Source organism: Bubalus kerabau, chromosome 1 (genome assembly GCF_029407905.1).
Source record: "Bubalus kerabau isolate K-KA32 ecotype Philippines breed swamp buffalo chromosome 1, PCC_UOA_SB_1v2, whole genome shotgun sequence".
Taxonomy (NCBI): domain Eukaryota; kingdom Metazoa; phylum Chordata; class Mammalia; order Artiodactyla; family Bovidae; genus Bubalus; species Bubalus kerabau.
In genome coordinates, this window is record NC_073624.1 from 54,071,712 (window position 1) to 54,092,352 (window position 20,641).

The 20,641-nt window shown below is 48.9% G+C and overlaps 1 protein-coding gene across 4 annotated transcripts in view; it reads right to left on the bottom strand.

Annotated features, from left to right (window-relative positions):
* Window positions 1–17,783, bottom strand: part of CHST11 (carbohydrate sulfotransferase 11) — a 261,341-nt gene extending 243,558 nt beyond the window's left edge. For 2 of the 4 annotated variants that reach the window (XM_055574916.1, XM_055574914.1), the window contains exon 1: window positions 17,549–17,783. In XM_055574916.1, coding sequence (XP_055430891.1) covers window positions 17,549–17,651 — 103 coding nt within the window. In that variant the 5' untranslated portion in view covers window positions 17,652–17,783. Of the gene's footprint in view, window positions 1–17,533 lie in introns of all 4 variants that reach the window. The other 2 variants (XM_055574915.1, XM_055574913.1) reach the window with 1 other exon arrangement.
* Between the last annotated feature and the right edge of the window lie 2,858 nt (window positions 17,784–20,641).

The window sequence follows — 20,641 nt, forward strand, 5'->3', positions numbered from 1 at the left end:
TGTTCCCAGGAGGAAGAGGCTGACTTTTCGTCCAGCCTGCACTGCTCATCTCCAGAGCAGTCAACAGCCTCAACCTGACCCCAGACAGACCCAAGAGTTTACACTGAAGCAAGAAATTCTCCACCGGGCAACTATTTGCATACTTTCCCTTTCTCCTGCCACTTCTCCCAGGGCCCTCCCAGGGTGAAAGGAGGGCACCATTAGCAACTGAGAGCCTGAAAGGCGACCTCCATGGCCTCAGATGTTGGCAGGAGCAATGCAAACAGCGGAGTTTTCAATCCCATCCCAGAGTGCTTTCAAGCTGTTTCTTAGTTTGCACTTTAGACATTCGTGAATAACCTTCTTCCCCCACCATTAAATGATCATAATAGAAACTATTTCAAAATGACTCCAAGTTCACTTTGAAGAAAGTGAGTTGAAAACCTTTACCCTTCTAAAGAAACATGAGTGTTTCATTCAACTGAACTTACATTTCATCATCTGAAAAACAGAAGATACTACCCTAAACCTTTTATGGCTCCTGGGCCCCCAGAATAAAATTTAAACTTCAAAGCCTTCCGAGCTCTCCAAGTTGGTGGCTGATCCACCTCTCCACCCTGGAACTTCTGCCCGCAGACGTCACTCTCCTTCCTGCCTCACCCTGGTCCTGGCAGGTACCCTCACCTGGAGTGCCTGCCCTCTCCTTCTAAATCCCCCCAGCAAATCTCTACTCACCCTTCAGGGCCCAGTGCAAACACCACCTCTCCTGTGAAGTCTTCCTCAACACCCCTCTCTGAATCAATCAGCCCCCTTCCTGAGTTCTTTATCTCCCTTTGTAACCCCAATCACACTTGGCCCCACAGACAGTTCAGTCATGTGTGCTTCTGTCCACCTTGATAGAACAAATCTTTCTTGGACCAGTCTTTGCATGTAAACGTTTACTTTAGAACCCCCTTTTTTTTAATTTGGCCATGCCAGCTCTTAGTTGCACCCAGGTCCCATAAACTGAGAGTAAGAACCACCACTGAACCACCAGGAAAGTTCCTAGACCTCACTTTAAACCAAATTTAAGCTTCTCCCCAAGCCTCTTTGAGTTTCCACTGCCTCGTCTGTAGAATGAAGTTGATAAGTCTCTCTCTACATTACAGAGTTTGTTACGCTGTATGAGAATTAGGAGGGTCACCTGATGCTGGGAAAGACTGATGGCAGGGGGAGAAGGGGTGACAGAGGACGAGATGGTTGGATCTCACTGATTCAGTGGACACGAGTTTGAGCAAACTCTGGAAGATAGTGAAGGATAGGGAAGCCTGGCGTGCAGCAGTCCATGGGGTCGCAAAGAGTCAGACACGACTGAGCGACTGAACAACAACAAAAAGGGTTAAGTTTCAGATGACCTTGATTCGCCAGAAGACTGTGAAGATGCCTCAGAGGACTGACATTACTTTAGCTATACATATGTGACTCCACTACCAAGAACTGTTATTTAATACCTAGAGTCCTAAGAGAGTCAACATTCCTTCCAAAGGGTATTGCTTAAAGCCCGGAAGGAAAATGTCCCCTTAAAAAGGAGAAGGGGACGACAAAGGATGAGATGGTTGGATGGCTTCACCGACTCGACGGACATGAATTTGACCAAGCTCTGAGAGTTGGTGATGGACAGGGAAGCCTGGCATGCTGCAGTCCATGGGGTCGCAAAGAGTCGGACACGACTGAGTGACTGAACTGAACTGAAAAAAGGAGAAGGGGAGAAAAAAGAGAGAGAGAGATTGAAAAGTAAACAAAAAAAAACTATAATCCATTGCACAGAAAGTTCTCCAACACTTCTGAGCTGTATTCTCCAGCAAGGTAGCCCTGAGCCACATGCAGTTATGGGGCACTTGAAATGTGGCAAGTCTGAATTAAGATGTGCTTAAATGTAAACTATACATTGAATTTCTGAAGATTTAATATAAAAAAATAAATTCAAAATATCTCAATAATTGTTCATATCTATTGCCTCTTGGGTCTGGTAATCCAATGGTTAAGATTCTGCACTTCCAATGCAGAGGGTAAGGGTTTGATCCCTGGTAGGGGAAACTACAGAAGGCAATGGCACCCCACTCCAGTACTCCTGCCTGGAAAATCCCATGGACGGAGGAGCCTGGTAGGCTGCAGTCCATGGGGTCGCTAGGAGTCGGACATGACTGAAGCAACTTAGCAGCAGCAGGGAAAACTATGGAGAAAGCGATGGCACCCCACTCCAGTACTCTTGCCTGGAAAATCCCATGGACGGAGGAGCCTGGTAGGCTGCAGTCCATAGGGTCACTAAGAGTTGGACATGACTGAGCGACTTCACTTTCACTTTTCACTTTCATGCACTGGAGAAGGAAATGGGAACCCACTCCAGTGTTCTTGCCTGGAGAATCCCAGGGACGGGGGAGCCTGGTGGGCTGCTGTCTCTGGGGTTGCACAGAGTCGGACATGACTGAAGTGACTTAGCAGCAGCAGCAGCAGCAGGGGAAACTAAGATCCCACATGCCCTGTGACACGGCCAAAAAAAAAAGTACTGCCTCTTAAAATGATACTACTGTAGATATTAATTTCACCTGTTGGTTTATACCTTTTTAATGTGGCTACTAGAAAGTTTAGAGTGCCATGGGCAGCTGGGGCTTCCCTGGTGGTTCAGTGGTAAAGAATCCGCCTGCAATGCAGGAGTCTCAGGAAACAAAGGTTTGATCCCTGGGCCAGGAAGATCCCCTGGAGGAGGGCACGGCAACCCACTTCAGTATTCACGCCTGGAGAATCCCATGGACAGAGGAGCCTGGTGGGCTACAGTCCATGGGGTCACGAAGAGTCAGATACAACTGAAGCGACTTAGCACACACGCACTGCTGACAGCATCTTCTCTTGGGTGGCACTGCCCCAGCACGGCACCCAGAGCTGATCTGCAGGCCCCCTCCTGACACACACCGGTTACAGCGCTATACAGCGCTATCTTTGAGAGATGCTCACTTTTTTTTGTTGCGTCTGCATCTAGCCATGGTGTTAAATGAATTGCTCTTTGCTGTCTTACATGCAGCTCACCGCAGAATCATTCTTTACCATCTGAGGCACCAAGGAAGCCCAGGGAAGAATATACTCGTTTTTTCCTTTAAAAAAAAAACATATTTATTCTTTATTTATTTGGCTGCACCAAGTCTCAGTTGTGGCATGTGGGATCTTCGAGCTTCGTTTCGGCATGCAGGATCCTTAGTTGCAGCATACTAACTCTTAGCTGTGGCATGTGGGATCTAGTTCCCCGACCAGGGATCGAACCCAAGCCCCCTGCATTGGGAGGTCAGAGTCTTAGCCACCGGACCACCAGGGAAGTCCCAATGTACTCATTCTTTCACTCAATATTTCCTGCCTGCTGCCATGGTCTGTACATTTCTGTCCCCCCTAAAATTCATATGCTGAAAACCTAATGCCCAAAGTGGTAACATCAGGAGGCAGGGCCATCAGGAGGCAGTTAGGGCGTGAGGGCAGAGCTCTCATGAATGGGACGAGTGCCCTTCAAAAAGAGGCCCCAGAGAGGTCCCTCAGCCTTTCTACCCTGTGGATATACAATGAGAAGTCAAACATCTGTCCTTTATAATCCACCCAGTCAGTGGGGTTTTGTTGCAGGAGCTCGAACAAGGTAAATCACTACTATCCCCAGAACCGGCCTGCTCCTGACAAGCCAGCGCACCAACACGTAATAGCAGAGCGGTGCACGTGCCAAGTGCCATGGGACATGCCCCTTCCTCTGACCGAAAGGAGACAGATCTTGGTTTTGCACAAGGGGTAACATATAAACTGGGCTTTTACCTTAAGACAAATCCAAGCTGAAGAGCGGTGAGTGTCATCCAAACACAGGTGGCAGCACGGGCCCCAAGAGGGGATGCGCTCGCCCAGGCTGGACTGCACGGGAGGAAGAGAAGGCACTGCCACTCCTGTCCCACACAAAGCCCACAGCTGCGCTGAAGGCCCTTATAGAATAATTACCTCTTGACCTAATTAGCTAAAACCAAGCACATGTAGGTGGGATACACCGGTGAGATGAAGAGTACAGTCTCTGGTGTCAGACCTGAGCAGGAATCCTGTTCCAACTTTTCAGCTCTGTGACCTCAGGCAAGCTCTTCAGCCTCCCAAAGCCTCAGTTTCCTCATCTGTACAATGGGATTGGTAAATGCCCACCTCACCAGGCTGTGGTAAAGAGTCAATGTGATTATCTAAGTACAGCAGCTGGCATGCTGTCTGATACCTAGTATCACTAACTGATCATCTCATTACTGCTATTTTCAGTAAAGTACCAGAAAAACAGGGAATCTAAGTAAGGATTTCCTAGCTACTGATGTTCTGGGCTGGAATATTCTTCATTGTAGGAGGCTTTCCTGTGTATTGTAGCATGTTTACCAGCATCCCTGACCTCTGTTCATTAGAGGCCAGTAGGACCCACCTGCCCAGCTGTGCCAACCAAATCGTCTCCAGACATTGACACAGGTCCCCTGCCATGTGGAAGAGAAGGGAGCAAAACTGTCACCCATTGAGAACCCCAGCTCTAAATCAATTAGATGAGGCAGAAAGTTCATCCAAAGGACCACATGCTTAAAGATACTTTTTCAATTTGGACCCCAACCCTCACCCCATATAAGGAACAAGCTTGCCCCAACCTTGGGGAGTAAGCAAGCAAGGGGACTTGTTTGTTCCTGGTTTCCACCTGCTGCAACAGGGGCACCAATGAAGCCCTGCCTGAAGAAAAAGAACTCCGAGCACTGACAGACTCTTCCATCCTCTGTTAAGTATCATGCCCAGCAGGGACTGTCTGAGGGGCCAGAGGTGGAGAGAAGAGCATCAGATAAGTCCTTGGTCTCAGGCCGAAGAACCCCGTGTGTGTGCATGCATGGACTCTTTGCAACCCCATGGACCATACCCTGACAGGCCCCTCTGGTCCATGGGATTTTCCAGGCAAGAATACTGGAGTAGGTTGCCACTTCCTTCTCTAGGGGTTCTTCCTGACCCAGGGATCAAATCCAAGTCTCCTACACTGGCAGGTGCATTCTTTACCACTGAGCCACCTAGGAATCCTAAAGAACCCAGCGCCTCGCCCAACTCAGAATCACAGTCTTTAGACTGCATCTCAGTACCTGCTCTGGTGACGGTGGGCAGAAATGGGTCTCTGCCCGTGCTCTGAGAGCCAGCCTGCCAAGGAGGCTCCACCCCTGCAGATAAGAGCTGGGAGGACTGGCCCCTGTGTGAGAAGAACCCAGAAAGTTCTCCGGGTGCACACCTCGGGCTCGAATGTGGAGACCAAGGATAATCAGTTCTGTCCCGTGTAATGCACCCTGACATTCCACAACGAGAGTCTCCTCTTCTGAAATGACTTCCAGCCTCCTCAGAGTTCAGCTGCAGAAACGGCACTGACGGGTGGCCTGTGCTGTATTTTTCAAGTGCTCTTTTTTAAAGTTTGTGGGAACCTGAGAGGTAACTGTGCATAATGGGGAGGGGGGGAGCTATGGTCTCTGCATTTGGTGTGAAACCTCAAAGCTGACTTTTTACCAGATAAACTCAGCTTTTGCAAAACACTCCAAGCTCCACGGAGGCCGTGCTACGTGTTGGCCTTGGCAGGGGAGGTGTGACAGCGCAGCAGATGGGGGGTCAGGACATCCAGAAAGATGGTGTCACTGGGGCCGAAAAGCAGGGCCCTTTCAGCAAACCTTACAGGTAGGTCATGCCTACGAAACAGATAAACATTTGCTCAAGATTCCAGAGAGATGCAATACGAGAGCACTGTCACCAACACGAAGAATAAAAGCTTAGAACGAGGAACCACAGTGTACCTATTTTAAAAATAGATGCGTACTGTTTTTGCACCCATCTTCAACGTATTTTCACATCTCATTTCTCATTTAATCTTCCCCACTACCAAGGGAAAGAAGTAATACTACTACCTTCCCTTGGCAAATGAGGAGACCAAATCTCTGAGTTGGTGACTTGTAATCAATCAATTATTAAGCCCCTACAATGTGCCGGGCACTTTCCCAAGTCATTGAGTGTGGCCAGGTACTATGCCAGACACCAGTGAAGCGTAGAGAGTCTTAAGGGATTGCTCCAAAAGAAGAGTCGTTGGCCGATGGCTAGGATGATGATCTGATGGGAGGAAAGTCCCACCCCGTGCGAGATGTCTAGCATCCTTGGCTCTGCCCAATAAACTGATGTCCTCAATCTTTGGGACAAACAAGCACATCATGACACATTTCCAAATACAGAGGCCAGGGAGAGTCCCCAAACTGAGAGCCCCAACCAGACATTTAGAGAAAGAGTCAGACAGCCTGGTTTAATTCTAGAGTCATCAGTCCTTGTGTGACCTCAGACAAGTCACATTCTCTGTGCCCTAGTCTCCTGTGTGCTGCTGTGTTACGTCACTTCAGTCATGCCTGACTCTCTGCAAGCCTATGGACTGTATCCGGCCAGGTTCCTCTATCTATGAGATTCTCCAGGTAAGAATACTGGACTGGATTGCCATGCCCTCCTCCCCTCCAGGGGATCGACCCAGGGATCAAACCCACATCTCTTGTGTCTCCCGCATTGGCTGCTGCTGCTGCTAAGTCACTTCAGTTGTGTCCGACTCTGTGCAACCCCAAAGACGTCAGCCCACCAGGCTCCCCCGCCCCTGGCAGGCGGGTTCTTTACTACTAACGCCACCTGGCAAGTCCACCCTAGTCTCCTACCCTCCTTGTAAAATGGTGATTACAAGAGATGAACCCTGTAAGATCCCTATAAGGAATATGTAATGTGTATTAAACACCTGACCTATGTCAGCCTCCAGGAAATAATACCCAATAAATAGCTGTATGCACAAATGTGCATTTGTCAATGCACCCCCTTGAACCCTCACCTCCTTTGATCCTAAAGCCCTCTTCTCAGGGAACCTTTCCTGATCACTCTATTTAGAAGTGATCACTCACTGCTTCCATTTCACATCTTCCTTCCTGGCTTTATTTTTTTTTTCTCTGCAGCACTTGTCACCATCCAACAGACTCAATGTTTCAAACATGCATTTGTTTATATTTTATCTCCCCTGCTCAAGTCTTGTCCACTTTGGTCCCTGCTGTATCTCCAGCACCCAGCACAGAGTCTAACTCTCAACAGCATTCAACCAAACCATCCTGAGTGATGTCGAATGGACACAGTAGACAGTCAGAGCCTGAAAGCTGATCCTGGGCTGCAAATTGTGTGCTTTTTTTTCACCATAGTGAATGACCATGAACAATGGCCCTGAAGGTAAGATATGTCAACCGTTAAGAAATGTAAAGTGTTACAACACTACCTTAGAGGAGCCTTTGTGTTTTCCCTCTTCTGGGATTCTTTGAAATGAGCAGTTTCTAACAGAAACCCAACTACCAGCCTGTTGAATTGGTGTTGCCTTTGTGGGTCTTTTTCACAAGGCCTTTAAGATAACCACTTAAGCCGAAGACTGATATGGATTTCAACATTTACATTGCTGGGCTTGAAACTCGCTCAGTCATGTCCAGCTCTTTGCAACCTCATGGCCAGGCAAGAATACTGGAGAGGGTTGCCATTTCCTCCTCCAGGGATCTTCCTGACTCAAGGATTGAACCTGGGTCTCCTACACTGCAGGTGGATTCTTTACCATCTGAGCTACCAGGAAAGCCCTCTTTTTTTCTAGCCATACCTGAGTGAGACCTGAACTCCAGTGATACTGGAAATATCAGTCCTAGCCACACCACATGTCTAACGCCACACTCTGACTCACCACTGCCAGAACTATCTTTAGAACTAAGCAGCACTGTGTACGTGCTCAGTCACACAGTTATGTTTGAGTCTTTGTGACCCCATGGGCTGTAGTCAGCCAGGCTCCTCTGTTCATGGGATTCTCCAGGCAAGGATACCGGAGCAGGTTTTCATTTCCTACTCCAGGGGGTCTTCCCGACCCAAGAATCAAACCCACGTCTCCTGCGTCCCCTGCGTGGGCAGGTAGATTCTTTACCACTGCGCCCCCTGGGTGGCTGACTTGACTGTGGTGGGGCTGAATCACCAACTGCACTCAAGACCAGTCTCCACCCCGGGTTCCAAAGTCTAGCCGACACACTCCAACTATCACAAAGGCACCTGGGAAGGAAACATCAGGCCTTCCATTTTCATTGAATTTAGAAAAAGAAATTTAATGTTAAAAACATGAATTAATGTAAAATAGGAATTGGAACAAACACCCTCATCTAACCCGTTGTACCAAGTTACATGCATTTATGAAATTCAGGCATCCTGAGGAGGGAGACAGAGAGGGACCAAGGAAATCAGTCAATGCACTGCTCTCAGATCACCATTTACAACTGAATCACAGGTAGATTTACAGATTACATCATCTCCTTTTACCTAAACTAGTCCTCACAAAGTGGAATAGAGGCTTAAAGAGATTCCAGTCAAGAAACTACAGCTTGGAGGGATTCCCAGGTGGTCCAATGGACAGGTCTCAGCCCTTTCACTGCCGAAGCCTTGGTTGGGCTTCCCTGGTGGTTCAGTCAGTAAAGAAATCTGTCTGCAATGTGGGAGACCTCGGTTCTATCCCTGGATTGGGAAGATCCCCTGGAGGAGGGCATGGCAACCCACTCCAGTATTCTTGCCTGGAGAATCCCCATGGATAGAGGAGTCTGGCAGGCTACAGTCCATAGGGTCGCAAAGAGTCGGACATGACTGAGTGACTAAGCACACACCCACAGAGGAACTAAGACCCCGCAAGCTGCAAAAATTAAAAATAAAAACACACTGCAGCTTGGAGATAATACTCATAATGCATGCACATATTATGTGCACAAAAAAATGCACAGAAGAAAATTCCTCTCTCTCCCTGAGTCTTGTATGTCACGTGCTGCATGCTAAGTCACTTCAGTCGTGTCCGACACTTTGTGACCTGTGGACTGCAACCCTCCAGGCTCCTCTATCCATGGGATCCTCTAAGTAGGAGGACTGGAGTGGGGTGGCATGCCCTCCTCCAGGGCATCTTCCTGACCTGGGGATCGAACCTGTGTCTCTTACGTCTCCTGCATTAGCAAGTGGGAACCTGGGCATCACTAGTGCCACCTGGGAAGCCCCTTGTATGCCACATTACAAGGTAAAAAGGGTAAGAGAATCAGAGCTGACTGGGAGTTCACTAACAGAATTTCCCAGATGGTAATGAACATGTGGGATTACAATGACTATTGTTAGAAACAGAAACATCCTTATCCTACATATTTAGATAATGGGAATAATATGAATACACTTACTATAAGCAAAATAGATGGGAGATGGCTGCTCACATTTGTGTTACCAATAGGGAGTGGTGAGCACTCTGGATGTCTGCTCATCACCCATTCTACTCCCTTCTAGAAAGCCTTTCTATACAGTAAGGGCTGTTGATTTAAAAGCTATGCTTCCGAGCCATCCTGGTTCTGAAGCTAAGGTTCTGAATGTTAGTTTGGCTCCCCTAGACAGACACTGACTTCAGATTTAGAAAGAGCCCATAGGTGAGAGGCCACCTCCCCGCCTTCCAGGTTTTCTTCAGGCTCCTGATGATGTGAGAACGATTTGGGGTTTTGGCAACACTCTCTGGGACCACTGGCTTGCTGGGTGTTGAGAGGCGGCTGTAGGAGCGTCCCGATTCTGGAACCAGGATTCTGATCCCAGGGTCCCAGTGTCATTTGTTTGTCTTGGATTTGGTAGTTTCAAGGATGGTCTCAGAGGGAGCAGCACACTGAGTGGGCCGGTTTTTCTGAGTAGCCAGGCCTGTATGTGTCTGCTTCTCTGGTGTTACATATGCTACTGCTATTACCCGAGGCTAATTGGCCCAGCTGAGAGCCCTATGCGTCTATGTGTGTGCACACTCAGATATGACTGAGCAATCCCATGGACTGTAGCCCACCAGGCTCCTCTGTCCACGGGATTTTTCAGTCAAGACTACTGGAGTGGGTTGCCATTTCCTCCTCCAGGGGATCTTCCCAACCCAGGGATCAAACCTGCATGTCCTGCGTCTCCTGCATTGGCAGGTGGATTCTTGACCACCAGCATTCCCAACCTTTTTAAGGACCAGATTCCCTCCATTAAATACCTTTCTGCTTAAATACCTAGACCCCTTCCCAGTTCACACCCTGAAGCCTGGCTGAACCCCAGCAAGCCAGAAGCAAGGGTCTGAGAAACAAAGCACACCATACCAGAAGCTATTTGGTCACAGCAAGCCACCCTGCTCTTCCCCGTGGGCTTATGCATATTGGTGAGGTGGGCACAGGGGCAGAAGAGGCATCTTTGCCAGTCACTTATTTACTCTTTAAATGTTTCCCAAGTACCTCTGGGCCAAGCTTAGAGGCTATAAAGAGGAACTTGGCAGAGGTGCCTCAAAAGAGGAACATGTACTGAATACAAGTAAACAAACAATTACCACGCATTTCTGAAGAAGATTCTTGAGAGTGCCCCGGACAGCAAGGAAGTCAAACTAGTCAACCCTAAAGGAAATCAACCCTGAATATCCACTGGAAGGTCTGATGTTGAAGCTGAAGCTCCAATACTTTGGCCACCTGATGCGAAGAGCCAACTCGTTGAAGAAGACCCTGATGCTGGGAAAGACTGAGGACAGGAGGAGAAGGGGACGATAGAGGATAAGATGGTTGGATGGCATCACAGACTCAATGGACATGAGTTTGAGTACACTCCGGGAGTTGGTGATGGACAGGGAAGCCTGGTGTGCTGCAGTTGATGGGATCACAAAGAGTCAGATATGACTTTGCGACTAAACAACAACAGAAAAGGGAAATGACCAAGGCCATGGGAGTGCAGCAGCCTTGAAAGAAAGCAAAACCCACACTGGTGACATTTTCCCCAAACAACGTCACGAAGTCTATTTCTCTGTGATGTTCCAGAGTTGAGCCCCATATTAAATAACTCACTTCCCCACATTCCTATTCTGACTCTTACCAACCTCATCAGTTAATCAGAAAGAGATACAAGCCCTGTGGCTCTGAAAATAGGTGCAAATTTCCCAGGGACAGCAGAAAAGACTGAAAGGCCCGCCGACCAGCAAAGCCTTTATGAAGCAGGCGATCAGGATTAATCAGGTACCCCCTGGGCCCTCAGCTGGAGCCTGAGTGCCATTTTGATCACCTTACTGAGATTCTGAGGTCCGCCATGGTGTACAGAAAGTACTTTCACAATTTACAGAGGTGGGTCCAAGGGCATCAACTATAAGAATGACTGTTACTTTATGTTCCACTAAGAACATAAAGGCTATGCACTAAAGGTCAGCACAGCACTAAGATACCATCAGTTACAAGTCAAATGTCAGAAAGGTGAAAAGAATGAGTGTTTACAATTGATAAAATATAGTAATTCACAGGAGCAGGCAGAGGGGGTATGTCCAACTAGGACCTGGGTCTTTCAGTCCCAAATCATTGATCCATTCCTTCTCTATTTTTCTTGAGTGCCTCCAGAAGGCAGGGGCTGTTGGTTTCCATCTATGAATGCTGTGGATCACGCCTTAGACATTTCAAGAATTTCCCAACACAAACTCAGTTAAAATTCCTGTCAAATTGGTTTTGTTTTATTTTGTTCTGAGTTATACATTACTGCTTTAAAAAACTGAAAAAAGGGAGTGGTCTAGTTTGGAGGGGAGGGGGAGGCAGAGGTTGATGGAGAGAAGTGGGATTTACACGGTAAACACATCACCCAACTGCACTGTGGTGCTGCTTGACGACGAACACAGAAGTGCAAGGAAGAGGCTTTGGGCTTGTCCACCATTTCACAACCCCTCCCCCAAGAGTCCTCAGCCCACACTCCTCCAGAGCTTCCCATCCTGTCGCCAGTCAAGGCCAAGATCCACACAATCTCTCTGCACCTTCTGGTCTTAGCTGCTTCCTCCCTCTGCTCCAGACACTCAGAGCTGCCTGCCATGCGAGGTCGTGCCTCAGGGAATAGACCTGGAATATCCTATCCGGGACTGGGTTGACATGTGGCCAGCTCTTTCACTTCTTCCCATCTCTGCTCTCCAATATCAACTTGTCAGCGACATCCTGTAATGACCTCTGTATTAAACTGCAACCCTGGCCTCTCACATCCCTCATTCATATCTCTTGCTTTGTTCTTCTCTCTTCACACCATCTGACACATCACCTATGTATGTGACTTCTGCACTTCCTTAAAGTCTGCCTATACCTCACTAGAAGGTAAGTTCCATGAGGGCAGAAATTTTTATGGTATCCCCAGTGCCCAGAACAATACCAGGCACAGAGTAGAGGAGAGAAAGAGACAGAGAAAGAAAGAGCAACTCTGATCTCAAATTGTGTTGAATCACATCTGATGTAAGATGCATCAAATTACAAGTTCTAGGAATTTTTAATGGACAGATCAGACTATTCAATGATCTCAGGGGAGGGACTGCCTCACTCTTCATTTGTGATAAAGATGGGGGTCTCAAAATTCAAGAGAAGAAAAATAAAAAAGAGAAAATGAATACGTAAAACTACCTTTGGTTTTTTTCAGAATCTCCCCTTCCCAGTGGCTGTGACTTTCATGAAAGTCTTTCCATTCACTGTCCCCAGATTAAGAAGAGCTTTGTCCTCTTGGTAGATTTAAGAAGGGAAAGGGCAGTGCTCACTTGTAAGCCTTTGATTTACTGTTTTTAAATGGTTGTGGCCGATACAGTTCATAAGCAAAATGGCTTTTCATCCAGATAAACATAAACAGCAGCCCCTTCTGCTGGCGAGTTGATTCTCCCACCCCTCGTCCATCAGAAAACCCCCAACCACTCGTCCTCTGGTGCCCGGTCACCACTTTTATTTCAGAGGCAACAAAATGAGGACTCCTGGACAGCAGATCTAACTGTCGAAGTAAATTGCCTAAGTGTATCTGTCTCATCTTTGAGCAGCTATGAAACTCCCCATGGAGGTGCAAACATTTAAAATGCCAAGGGGAGACCAGATGCTGGAAACATCTTATCTTTCAGCTATTTGCTGCAGTTTCCAGGATTTATAACACTGTCATATTTGAGAACTTCCTGACTTCTTTTCAAAAGAAGTTTCAGATATATAAGAGAACAGCCCTACAACCTAGTCTAACTCCAAATTCATTTCATGTATCAGCAAAAAGATTCTTTAAAATTAAATACGTGCAGAAAGAAAAAAAAAAAAACAAAACACGATACCAGACTGGCACTCTGCAAAGTAGTGGGGACTGGAGGTTAGAGGTACAGGCAACCCTATAAATTTAAAAGTTTGTGGCTAAGTTTTCTGTTTTTCAACTTAATTACTGGTCACCATAATGACCATAATGATGTATTTGTCTAAAATACATATTATCTATCAAACAAGGTACAAAACCCAGGATAGGATCTCAATTATTTTTTTAATATATATATTCTATAATAGATAGGAACAAAGGACCCTTGCCTCTGGTGGTTAGATTAATGGATGATTGCTTGTCTTCTGTACCTCCTAAATTTTCTAAAATGGGCACATATTACTTTTATAATTAGGTTAAAATTATAATGCAAGTGTTTTACATCCAATCTAATCAAGTGAACTACAAAGGGGTAACCGAGGAAGCCTTTAAATAAAGGGTATAATCTTCCAATACATTTGACCAAGGCAAAGAAATCCCAGGCGACAGTGAAAGTAAACATTTAAAAAAAAAAAAAAAACAGAGGAAGAGAAAGAGAGAAGAAAGGCTTTCTCCCCAGGCTTCTCTCCTATGAACAGGAGCTTTCAAACAAAATCACAACCCTACAGAGTAACACAAAAGGAAGGTTCAGGGGAGCCACCTTCACACACTCAGCACAAATGTAGCCTGGGGGCCTTTCAGCTCTGCCTAGCCCGCCCCAAGACACAGCTCCATCAAAGGCCGCCTGTCTGGGGCAGGTACCTGAGACAAGTCAATGTTCAGGAGGCGATCGCTGATGGGCGCAAACCTGTGCAGAAAGCACATGCATGGAGCTCCATTCTCACTGAGATCAGGAGCAGTTCACGCCCACAGAGGGTATCTCTCCTGCAGATGGGTTTCTACAGGTCAGTGGCTAAAAGAGACCAAGCTTCCCCCTACCCAAGACACCCAGCCTCACTGTCTCACACTTTGGGGCAGCAACTCTAGGCCAAGAGGAGTGTTCTGTCTGGGGTGTGATGAGCTTAAACCTGACCCATGACTTGAGGGATCTCAGAGACCAGGAGGATAGAGAAGTGTCCAGATCTTGTCTCCAGTGTCCCACACCCCCCTCAAGAGAGCCAGACTTACTGACGAGGTATTCTTGGCAAGGTTTGATACAACTTCCCAAAAACTGGAGAAGCAGGTCTCCTAGAATCTAGTCACTTCATTCACTCATCCAGCAAATACTTTATTGAGAAACTTCTACGGGCTGGGCATTGTGCCGGACACTGGGATTAGAATAGGGCCTAAAACCCAGACCCTGCCCTAAGACTATTAACTTAGAGTGTCAAAGACCTAAAGAAAACAGCCTGTACTGACAAGGAGCCCACTTCTGCTGAACCCAACAACCAAATTAAAGATCAGTTACTCAAGTTGCTGTATCAGAAAAGTACAAAAGACAATGAACCCCAGATTAGAATCAGAGGAACAGCCAGCCAGCCCCTTGCCAGCCTGTCTCTGTTTATTCTTTCCCTTCCTCCTCACACACTCCAGGTATTCTCTAGCCATCAATGAAGCCAGGGATCCATTTCTTTTTGGAATACTACATTTCTATTTCAGATAGGAATAGAAATAGCCTCTCTGCCAGAGGGCTCCTAATTTTTAGCAACACAATCTGTGCCATGCTGTGGTCCCTTCTGCCTCTCCCAGGGTGATCTGGAGAAATGGAAACTGCAGTGCCAGGCTAAAAGATCAGCTGTCACAACCCGAAATCCTTCAGAGAAGCAAAGAGCAACTAACTTTTAAGGAAATTCCAAGCAGTAGGAAAAAGAAATAGCACCAGTTGTCATCAAGAGCATAGTTTAATAAAATGCGTGTGTGGGGGGGTGTAAATGTTTAATATTAATTTCAAAGTATATTTTTATATCCCGTATCATAATAAACTATTGACATGAAGTTTTCATGGAACAGTGAGACAATTATATATAATTCAAAATAAGGAAGACCTTTCAGTTGAATGTAGACCAATACAGTTCTACATTCAATAGAACGTATTGAAAGTAGTCTTTGCTATATAGACTGGCGGAAAATAACAGATGAGCATACTCATATAAGCAAATAATCCACAAATGCCATTTGGGGGTTGGAAGTGGGACCAGGAAGGGAAGCCAAGGTTGAGAGCAGAGGGTCAAGGATGGCAAACCCTTATCTGGAAAAGCCTCGGCAAAGCTTCTGTCCCTGGTACCGAAAAGCCAGACTGAAGGCAGGTAACACCACTTTCAAGCCAACTTAATATTCCAACTAGGGCTGGAAATTTTCACAAACTGTCAGTTACAAGTTGGAAATTTCTTCCTGGTATCCCTGACTGGAAAGTTATTTCCTAAATCTCACACAGGGTAAGAGAAACATACGATGCTTGAAAATCATGGGCAGCAATAGTCTTACTAGTTAGTATCTCCCTGGACAACTAAGAGGTACAGAGAAGTGATGGCACATTCCTGCTGGAGACTAACACACCTCACTGTTCCAGGCATTTCTGCAGAGAACTACCCGGCACGTTCGGTCCAGGCAAAACTGAAGTGGCCTAAACACATCTGTAGTGTCTAGACCAAATCTTTCAGCTCTTTGTTTGTGCCGTTGGGCCCCCAGTGTATTTGCACACCACCCAGTCCTCCAGCCCTCCGGGCGGAGCCTGGCCCAGGACACAGCAGTCTGTCTGGTCCTGCCCATTGCAACCACTGCCTGGCTGCCGGCAGGCAAGCCAGGTCCATTTTTAAATTCCCTAACAAGTTTCACAACCACTGGTTTGGGTGAGGAGACAAACACCGCTGCAGTTTGCTGACATGAAACTAAAAATACCCAGCTGCAAACAAAAGCCACCCTTTACCAGGCTGGCTCCGACGTCCTGAGGTTACATGTGGTAGTGTCAGGCCACACCAGACTGAGACCTTATTCTTGGCCAAGGGGCCGCCTTAACAACTCCTCCAGGCCCAGCCAGGCAGAGGGGCCGTTCTGTCGGAGCTGTCAAGATATCCCAAAGTTTGGTCCTGTGCCACCACCCAAAGCAGGCTAGATGAATTCGGTGTTGCCTCTGGGTCAGATACACACTGCTTTCAGTGTGTATAACCTACATAACCCTATAGCCCTGGAAGGAAATGGGCTTCCAGCTCCCTCCTTGCAATTATAAAAGCAAATTATTGCCATGACTATACTAAGAAAGGCAACTGGGAGACGTGATTGGTAGATGTGGGAGCCTATCTGGTCCAGAGGAGGCCTGCTGGGGGCCAGGGCATGGAAGATCACGACTCCACCGGGAGATGCCCGTTTTCCCGGAAGCTTCTCAGGAAGGTTTTACCTGTTGGGCTTCGGAGTGGAGCTGCAATCCGAGGGCCACCACGCTCGAGGCCGCCCGTCTCTCCCAAACTTTCCTTCCCGCCCCTCGGAAGGGGCAGCCTCGTCCCTCTCCGAGTCCAGATTTCAGGTGTGGAAAGCCTTGTCTAAGCCACTCGGGACTGCGGGGAGGCGCGTGGTGGGGATGGGGGCGGGTTTCCTTCCCACACGGCCCGGCGAGCGCCGGGGGATTCCGGATGCTCAGAACCCGCGAGTGGGGGGCGGGGTGTGTGTGGGGGGCGGGGGGTGGGTGGTGCAACTGACGGTCAGCCCAGAACCCACCAAAGTTTCCTCCCAAACTAAAGCGGCGCGATCCCGGGGCTCTGAGTACTCCCGAGCACAGGGTCGCGAGCCGCTCTGTGAGGGAGGGAGCAGGCCCCGTGGCACCAGCCGCAAGGTCAATGCGGAGCCGAACCCCGGGGGCTAGCAGCCGGTGCCGGGACCTAACCCCAGCTGGTGCGGGGGGCAGTGTCGGGCACCCCCAATCTCTCCCTCCACCTGCTCGGCGCGGCGCCGAAACCCGCACATGTGGGAGCCTAGCCTCAGGCTCCCAAGCTAGCAGCCAGACGGGCAACCTCGCCCGGCGCTCACCCTTCGTCCCCGGCCCCCCACCAGGAAGAGGCAGCTCTCTGGGGAGCAGGGTGACTGGCTCCCGGCACCTCTTTCATCCTCGGACCTCGGCAGAAGCGGGCAGGGAGTTTCGTTCTCTTCAAACTGATCCTCCACCCCCAGGAGCTTCCCACAACCTCTACCTTGTTCTGCTGCCTCGCACACAGACAAGAGACACAAAGAAAAAAAAAAAAATCTACCGCCCCTCTGGTCCCATCCTCCAGCCTGGAGTTGGCAGGAAGAAGAGAAAGGAGTATATCTTTTCTCCCCAGCCCGACTCGGGGATCCGGGCAGATCCGGGCAGCAAGGAACCCCGAGGTGGCCCAGAGAGAAGAGGTAAGGTTGGAAGAGTCAGAAACCAGCCACGGTGAGCGAGGGAGCGAGAGCACGAGAAAGAAGAAAATATCCAACAAAACCACGCTAACGCGCCCCCTACCTGGGTGCAACATACTTTGGAAATAGAAGATGACCAGGATAAAGGATCCCAAGCAAGTGGCCAGCACCATCCGGCAAATTCTGTTCATCCTCATCACTTCCAATAGCGCCGGCTTCATGGCTTTGTCCTGGCTACGGGAACCCGGGTGTCCGGGAGGCGCTCCCGGAGCGCAGGAGCGGGGACCCCGCGGCGCGGAGCGGAGCGGAGCCCGGGAGGCGCAGGACAGGGCTGGGCAAGGATCGCTGGGAGGATAGGGGTTGGCTTCGCGGCAGCTCTCGGAGCCCCCAGCCCCGGGCAGGGGTGTTGGAAGGCGCCGGAGTTGCTCTGGAAGTGCGGAGATGCGTGGACCCGCCGGCTGCGCGCTCTTGCTCCTCCCGCGGCTCCTCCTCGCCTCTCCGCCGCCGCCGCCTCCGCTCCCGCCGGCGGCCGCCGCTGCCTCCTCGCGGGCCGGGAGACTGGAGTGCGAGCGGTGATGCTGGTGGTGGTGCCGCCGCCGCTGCCGCTGCGCTGGCCGCTGTGGCTGTCGGACCGGCCCCCTCCCTCCTCTCCAAAGGCTACTTCATTGCTCTCCAATGATCTATATATTCCGGGGCTGGGTTTTACCAAATGCAACTCGCAGCCCCCGGCGAGGGGAGGGCGCCTGCGGAGAGCCGGGCGGAGGGCGGGACCGGAGCGCGGGGGCGGAGCGTCTCGCTCCCCCCGCCCCTACCCGGGATTTGGTCGCGTCCAGCTGTTTCCCGGGGAGTGCGCGCCGCGCTCCGCAGGGTCCCAAAGGCCCTCAGTCCCGGGTCCGGCCGGCCGCTGTCTGGAGCTTGTGTGTCAGCGTTTCCATGACAAAACCCGGAGGAAAAACACACGAATAAAATCGCCTCGGTGCCGCCACCCCCTCCTGCCGGCGTGTGAAGAGGGAAGTGGCGGGATGCGGGTCGGGCAAGCGAAGCGCGAAGGGGTCCGGCGGTTTGTGCTGATTTCAAAGCCCTGGGCAGGGTATCCGGCAAGTTGTCCCAAGCCCCTTGGGAGCGAGTGCTCTTTACCAGAGTCTCGGAATAGGGAGGTTTCGCTTTTGTTTTTCTTTTTTTCCCCCTTTCCAATGGCAGCCCAGCGCAAGCGACGTTTTGGAAAGGGGTTAAAGACGTCTGGCTTCAGGTCAAGGTTAGGAAAACTGCATAACTCGCAGGGGTCAGGCGACAGCTGAGCTTTCCTGGGGGTTTATGCAGTCTCTCTCTCTCTCTGTCTCTCTGTGTGTGACACACATACACACACATATCCCCAATCAGGGCAAAGGAGGCTTTGTGGATTTTCGAAGTCTGATTTTCCAAAAAACAGAGCTCCCTCCACATCCTCAAAGTGCGAGTCTTAGAAGGGTGGATGGGAGCGGAAGCCCCCACGGAGTCACTCCTCCCAGGACAACTGACTGCTGGAAAAAAACCAGCCCGCCTTAGCACTGGCAGGTAAATGGAAAGATGGCGTTGCTTTCTTGTGTTGTGTGAAGTGATTTTAAAATTCCAGTTCCCTGCGTTTAGGTTGTTTAGCAGTCAAGGTGTCTGCAGGTAACAGTGCAGGGATCACTGTGTCACCTACCTAGTACTAGCTGGAGAAAATCGGTTACTGTAGTCGGCTCATCTAACTACCTAGAATGGAAGATCTTGTTGTTCTGCCCTTTGGGAATTCCCTAAGCAAAGAGAAAAGACTGTTATAGCCTTTTATTTTCCTTATAAATTTACAGCATGTTTTTAAAAGTTAAAGGATTATTTAAACTCTAACAATAACATATACCAGGAAAAAAGTTACTGTAAAGACTAAGTTTTGCACACATTATCAAATCTTTAGGCTTCCCTGGTGGCTCAGTAGGTAAAGAATCTGCCTTTGATTTCTGGCTCTGGAAGATCCCCTGGAAAAGGGAATGGCTACCCACTCTGATATTCTTGCCTGGAGAATCCCATAGACAGAGGAGCCTGGCAGGCTACAGTCTATGGGGTGGCAAAGAGTCGGACACAATTAACGCTTTCACTTTTTTCATCAAAGCTTTACTACTATGAACACAATTAATAATAAGATAATGGGTCTTTGACTGCCTCTCATGTAGCAAGCATTTGATACTTATTGAATCTGAATGTAATGGGCCTTATCCTTCTCTCAATACATCAGAGACACAACATGCAAACAGATACATGCAGCGAAAACCACCTCAACAACCTGGGTTCCCTTCCCCACAAAGTCTTCCTCCAGCAGTTGCAAAGCAGAGAAACTAACAAAGTCAGCAGTCTCGCCTTTGATTACAAGAAGACAATCAATTACAGCACAATATTTATGTAGCCAGTTTGTACTGTATTAATTTGTGCTCACTTGTAAATGAGCTGCATAATAAAGGCAGTCGAGCTGAACAAGATCCAGTACATTCCCCAGTGATTTCCACCCCAGGAGCCCAGGGAACTGACTTACCCATCCACCCGCCCATCCTTGATCAGGACTGGGAATCCCTGCAGTTAGCATGACTAGATGGGCATTTGCAGTGCTTGGCCTGGAATAGCAGGCTCTCATTTAACTCCTAGTTTTACAGAGCAGGCTGGGCTTTGCTTCCAGGTTACCCAATTGGTCACTCATCTCCCAGGGCAGAGACCACACTGTACCAATACAAAAGCCTGGACACGCATAAGACTGTCTGGGAAGTCACAGGGAGGTCAGAAGCAGAATCCCTGATGGGTCACGGGGGGTTGAGTTAGCCCATGTGGTGAGGAAGAATGAGGAACCATGCCCTGAATCCATTTCTGCATTCTCACAGACCCAAACATTGGCTTCCCAGGTGGCACAGCAGTAAAGAATCTGCCTGTGAAGACAGAGGAGATGCAGGAGACGAAGTTTCAATCCCTAGGTAGAAAAGATCCCCTACAGGAGAAAATGGCAACCCACTCCAGTATTCTTGCCTGGATAATCTCATGGACAGAGGAGCCTGGTGGGTTACAGTCCATGGGATTGCAAAGAGTCGGACACAACTGAGCATACAGGCACACAGGCCCAAACATAACGGTGAAAAATAAGGTTCTGACAGGTGAAACTACCACCTCTTCCAAGAAGCCTCTCCTGATTTCTCCCCTGGAATAGCCTCTT